Source organism: Pipistrellus hanaki (assembly GCF_964339955.1).
Source record: "Pipistrellus hanaki genome assembly, chromosome: 12".
In the NCBI taxonomy this organism is placed as follows: domain Eukaryota; kingdom Metazoa; phylum Chordata; class Mammalia; order Chiroptera; family Vespertilionidae; genus Pipistrellus; species Pipistrellus hanaki.
The window spans coordinates 14,874,028-14,879,921 of record NC_140514.1 but is presented as its reverse complement, the minus strand read 5'-3'; the positions used below and the strand labels follow the sequence as shown (position 1 = coordinate 14,879,921).

Genomic DNA, 5,894 nt, shown 5'->3' with positions numbered 1-5,894 from the left:
GTCCTTCTAAGGATGTGCACAGAGAAGGAGGTCCAGGGCCCTTCCATGAACTTGAACCCCAAAGCTGAAGTCTCGGGTCTATCATAGGACTGCCTTCAGGATCAGGCAAGGCTCCTGGAAGGAAGCTCCCTCCCCACCACCCTCCTGCCTCCTTCAGCAGGGCCTCCTCCCAGGGCTGGGTCACTCCCAGCGAGCTGCACCCCCACCCTCCGCTGGCCGGGAGGCAGGCAGGAGGGTTTTCGCGGGGGCTGTGCCGGCCCGTGGGCGGTTTTCCCAGAGCAAGAAGCGAGGCAGGACTGCGTTGGCGCCAGCTCCCTCAGATATAGACATCGTTGGACAGATGACCAGCCTGCCCGGCTAGCTGGAGCCCGGGGACCCCCTCGGGCACTGTGTTCCTGTCCTGGGGGCTGTGACACCACATCCCTAGGGCGTGGCATGTCACAGAGAAAGGCCAGAAGGGCAGTGGCCATGCCAGGAGTGGGGCAGAGCCCGGCGAAGGCCAGGCCCAGGCTGCTCGCGGGCACCCCCAGCAGAAGGAGCCGCCTGAGCAGGACCAGGCAGGACCCGTGGGAAGGGACCGGTTGGAGCAACCAGAGGTGGAGCAGAGCTGCCCCTGCCCCGAGGGAGGCCAGGGCCGGGAGCCTGGCCGGTGTCAGGGTAAGGACATATGGCCCTGCAGAGGGAGCTGGGGAGGCAGGGGTTGAAGGGGTTGAGGGAGGTCACCTCCGATGGCAGAGCGTCATTCAGTGTTACCATTCCCTCCCTGCATAGGGGAGCCTGGCCCCTTTGATACTGAGGCTCCATGCTTTGTGGTTGGGAGAAGCTGAGCGTGTGGCTAAGAGACCCGGCCCCACTCACGTCTCTCCAGGACATGAAGCTGGAGGAGTGAAGTGAATTTCCCACGGCCCCAGGCGACCGCAGGGCCAGGACCTCAGTCTGTGATTCAAGCCCAGTCTGGTGGCATTTCCTCGTTACCACAGCTGCCCCTCTCAAGACCTGGCTGGGCCAAGGGTCATCTCTACCGAGCAGATCCTGGCTCTGTGCTCCCTATGGCCCAGGGCACCCGATCAACGGGATTCAGACCTGGGTGAGGGTGGAAGGAGGGCTAGGACGAGGCACCGGGAGAAGTAGAGAAAGAACAGGATCTCAGGTTCTGAGCCAAGCTTTGCCCTCCGGTTCCACCGGGCCCCAGGCGAGGCCTTCTCTCCATTCCTCGGCTGTTAGGCAGGGCCGGGCCAAGAATGGACAAATTGGGGTGATGTCGTGGGTCCCTGCTGCTCAGAGTGCTGCCACTCTGACAGACGACCTCACACTAGAATGCTCTGAGAAGCCGGGTACTGGGGGTGGGAGTGAGGGTGAGGGGGTCTGGTCAGCCTCACTCCCCTGGTCCTCTGTGCAGAGTGAGGTCAGTCCTGAGAACGCCGCGAGGGAGCGGAGCCGGGTGAGGACGCTGCGCCAGGCCTTCCTGGCCCTGCAGGCCGCTCTGCCTGCCGTGCCCGCAGGCACCAAGCTCTCCAAGTTGGACGTGCTGGTGCTGGCCACCAGCTACATAGCCCACCTCACCCGCACGCTGGGCCACGAGTTGCCTGGCCCCGCCTGGCCACCCTTCCTGCGTGGGCTCTGCTTCCTGCACCCTCTCAAGGTAGGCCACGGGGCCAGGGCCTCGGGAAAGGGGGTTTGAGGGAGAAGGATATTGGATTTGGGTCTCCGGCCTGCAGTGGGGAGTGGTGATTGGAAATGACTTTATGCGAATGTGATTTCTCTGAGAGCAGGGACATGCATGGAGGCCCCAAGACTAGGGGGTGCCCAGTGGCAGGGGAGAAAAAGGAGCAGGTTCTGGCTGGTGCCTGGGAAAGGAAACTGCCCCTCGGAGTCCTGGATGTGGGGGGCATCATCCCCTGTACCAGACCTCAGTGACCTCTGGACTTCTGTGGCAGGAGAGATCCCCTCTGGGAGAGCAATAGTCTAAGAAAACGTCACTCTAGAAGCCACCAAGCTGCGGCACCACCTACCAGACTGCAATCCACCTGTCCCGAACCTTATATATTATACTACAGGCTCAGTGCACAGGTGGGGTCCCTCGACTTGGCCTGCAGGGATCAGGCTGAAACTGGCTCTCTGACATCTCCCGAGGGGGTCTCAGATTGTGAGAGGGCGTTTCTCAGGTGATGTACCCCAGAATCAGGCTCTCTCTTCTCTGGTTCCGGGTGCCTCACCAGAAAACCACAGCTGCCAAGTCACTGCAGCTCAGCAGCTCCTATTATACACTGAGCATCTGCCCCCTGGTGGTCAGTGCACGCCATAGCTACCAGCTGGCCAGTCACGTAGGCTTTTATATAGATAGATGTGGGAGGAAAGATAACATGAGCTTTACTTCTCTTCTAGGGTACGAAATGAGATTATTCATAAAAAGTATAATTAGCAGTAAATCACCATGTCAATACCAGCTAACGGTATTTGGATGCTAAAGTTATGCCGGGAGCTGGGCTAAGTGCTTTAGTTCATTTTTATCTCTTAATCCACTCAAGAACCAAAGCAGGGCTACTTTACAGACGAGGAAGCTGGAGCTCAGGGAGATTCCGTGACTAAATGTTTGAACCCAAGAGTGTCTGCCTTCGGACCCCCTCCCTTGCTCGCAGCCACCACGCAGGCCCAGGAAACGGCGTGTGAATTGCTGGTTGTAGACTATGACTGTGTTACAAAGGAAGAGACATTCTACCCCCGAGGGTAGCATTGTAATGGGGTCAGCTTTATTCTTAGGGAGGCTACTTTTCACCATCTATCACCCCTAAACACCATAGTTTTGAAATGTCTTGAAACTGGAGATTTTCCTTTCTTTCATGCAAATGTAGCCAAAATGCAAGTACCTGAGACTAAATGGGGGCAACTCTGAAGTACTGACGGTGACGGCACCTGGGGTACGTGGATGTTCCCTTAGCTGTGCAATGGTGGCCAAAGTAAGGCCATTGCGTGGAGGAAGCAATGGGTGAATGCCTGAGTGAACCAATGAGAGCCGGGCAAGGTCTGGAGCTCTGACAGTGGAGCTGGTTAGCTTGGAGCAGTGCCCCTCCCCCAGGCCCCAGGTCGAGAGGTTGCCAAGGGGAGGGCAGACCTCGGGGAAAATCAACCTGGGACTTCCTAGGACTGCCCACACTCCTGCTGGAAGGCGGGACCATCTTGGGAGGTCCCTAGTCATAGGGTGTCGGCAGCACTGACATCTGGGTCAGAGGCACTTGGTGGGAGGCTGTGCAAGAGAAGGGGTCAGGACTGATCCGTGCCAGGAGTCTTTTCTCGCCCTCCCCCCATCCCTCTCCCAGCTCTTATTGTGGTGGCGGGATCCTCTTAGGACCTTGCTCCTGAACCAGCCCCTCAAATGCCAGGGTCAGGTGGTCAGGAGAATGCATGGGGCCAGGAATGGTAGTGAGTTGGAGACTACTGTCATCAGAGCAGTCACGACAGGGAAGGGTCTCAGGGAGGGGGGCCAGGAAAGGCGGACTCTGGGTGCCAAGAGCTACGAGGGGCTGCAGTAGTGAGCCTTACTCACTACTCACTTTCCATCTCCGTGTCTTGCAGAAGTGGCCAATGAGATCTCGTCTCTATGCCGGAGGCCTGGGGTGCTCTGGCCCTGACTCCACCACAGCCACCTGCCTGGGCCAAAGAACGAAGGAGGCAGAGGCCAAGCCCCAAGTCCCTGGAGAGGCAGATGCTCTCCTCCCTACCAGCTCTTGGTGATAAAGGACCATCACACTCACCTTCACTCCTGGACTGCGACTCGAGCTCAGGAACCTGGTTTATTCTCTATTCTCTCCCGGGCCCTGCCTGTCTTCACGTGGACTCTTACCCATCGGATCTGACTCAGCCCCCGGTCAGACAAAGCCATGGGCACATCAGTGATGGAGCGCCCAGGGCACCGGGGAGCCAATCCTCATCTTGGCTCCAGGAGGGACTTTCAGTGGCTCTTCCGTGGCAGCTACAAGGGAAACGGGAGAGGAAGGGGTTTGATTGGGTTGGAGGCTGAGTTATGGCACTACCCCTTGTTTCCCCATCTCCCCCCCCCCCCCCCCCTCGCAAGTTCCTGCAAACCCTCTGGAGATTGCAAGCAGAGGCAGGGGCCTAGGATGGCAGCAGCCGCAGGGGCTGATGGGACCAGACAGGCTCTTGGCCACTGTGCGTGTGAACGGAGCTGGGCTGGGGTCGCATAAGCAGAGGGGAAACTAAAGAAGGAAACGTTTTGCTATTTCACCACGATGTACACAGATGTCAAAGAGGCAGGAAGGCATTTAGGAGGCTTGTCTCTGCGTTGTGGGCTCTCCAGCTGCCCCTCCTCTCCACACTGTCTCCCTGGCGGGGCCCTGCTCCGGTCCACTCTTCCCTTGATGTGAGTCCTATTTACAGGTGAAGCCATGAAGCTCACCTGGCTTTTCCATCCCAGTGTCCAGGGACACGTTCAGTCCCCACTGCCTCGTCTGAGAGGACCTTCCCCCAGAGGCAGCGCCACCTTAACTGACCCCGCAGCACCTCAAGGCCTTGGGTAGGAAGAATGCTGATTAGCTCAGTTACATCCTTGAAGGACCTTAGGAGAAGAATGTACATCCCTTCCAGGGGATGGTAATTGCAGTCTTCTCTTTCTGTTATGCTAGGAATCTAACCTCCAGGAAAAACAAGGCCCGGGCCCAGGGGGATTCTTGTACGGTTTTGGCCTGAGGACTCACTGGCTCTAAAATTACTTCTCCAGTCTGTCCACAAATGACCTCTCGAGGGTCCAGTCCTCCCCACAGACCCTGCCTTCCCAGGCTCTCCCTACGTCCTGCCCTGGGGAGCCAGATGTGTACGATGGAGTTCTGGTGGAATTTACCTCTGGTCCTGAAGAGATAATACGAGGACCAATCACAGAGTTTGCACACACTGGGAGAAATCTTCCAGATCAGGTAGAGCTTCAGGAGCCGAAAGTCCAGACAGAGAAAGAATCACCTTTTTTTGTGGAGTGGGAGGGGATGGGTCAGGACGGCTAGATGAGGAAGGAGTAGGGTAGCCTTAGAGCCACCACGAGAGTCAGTGAGGTTTGGGGGTGGCTGGCAGTGGGTGGGGGTCACTGGTGTGATGAGGTGCTGTTCTTCCTCAGGGCTGGCCCGGGGAGCAGGGGGAAGGGGACTGGAGGGGTGACTCAGCACGTTGGGGTGGAAGCAGGAAAGGAGACACAGAACGTCCTAGTCACGCCACTGGGGTGTGGGAGAGCAGCTGGACTGTGGCTGGGAGCCACGGGGAGAGGGCCTCGGCCAAGGCTGACCTCGTAAATCTACCGAGTCTCTGCCGAGGGCCTGGAGAGCTTGTGCAGAGCGGCTCTGGGCGGCCGGATGGGGCCGGCAGGGCCGGAGACCAGGTGTGGGTGGCACGAAGGCAGTGTTCTTCACAGACCATAAAAGTCCAGCTCCAGGGTTCTGTTCTTAAAACCCATGGGCGGTATCTTCCTGGCTGAGTTCCATAGGAAGAGGAGCAGATGCATTTCCTCCCGAGCTGGTGACACACAGGCTTCTCCCAGGAATGGGACTGGGAAAGCGGGCTCTGAGTGTGCATGGAGAGCCCCCGCCTCACCCCTGATCCTGTATGTGACAGCTCCACCCCAAAGTACCGGGCTTCTCCTGCTAACTGAGGAAACTGGTTTGGAGCTGGTCCCATCCCACCCAGGTCAGACTCCATCCTGTGCCCTGGGCGGGTGGGGGGCGCCCACGTCACCCTGGTAGAGAAGACAGGGGGGTGAAAGAGAGAGGGGAAGCGGTGGAGGGCTGAGGAAGGGCAGGTGCCATATTACAGGGGTCTGTCTAAGGCTGCCTCAGGCTTTTCCCAGGCAAAGCTGTCTCCAATGTGGAAAACAAATATTTTTCATAAGTGTCACC

At 58.2% G+C, this 5,894-nt stretch overlaps 1 protein-coding gene across 1 annotated transcript; it reads left to right on the top strand.

Annotated features, from left to right (window-relative positions):
• Positions 1-348: 348 nt before the first annotated feature.
• On the top strand, positions 349-3,735 carry TCF23 (transcription factor 23). Its single transcript, XM_084900033.1, has 3 exons — positions 349-657; positions 1,400-1,642; positions 3,574-3,735. Exons 1-3 carry the CDS (start codon positions 436-438, stop codon positions 3,730-3,732), a joined length of 624 nt encoding a protein of 207 aa, XP_084756159.1. The 5' UTR covers positions 349-435; the 3' UTR covers positions 3,733-3,735.
• Positions 3,736-5,894: the final 2,159 nt, after the last annotated feature.

What these genes read in the sequence shown, in the direction of transcription:
- TCF23 (XM_084900033.1), top strand. Translation starts at nt 436, where the DNA reads ATGTCACAGAGAAAGGCCAGAAGGGCAGTGGCCATGCCAGGAGTGGGG. An exon ending in GGAGCCTGGCCGGTGTCAGG is followed by an intron (nt 658 to 1,399) that starts GTAAGGACATAT and finishes TCCTCTGTGCAG; the next exon opens with AGTGAGGTCAGTCCTGAGAA. An exon ending in GCTTCCTGCACCCTCTCAAG is followed by an intron (nt 1,643 to 3,573) that starts GTAGGCCACGGG and finishes CGTGTCTTGCAG; the next exon opens with AAGTGGCCAATGAGATCTCG.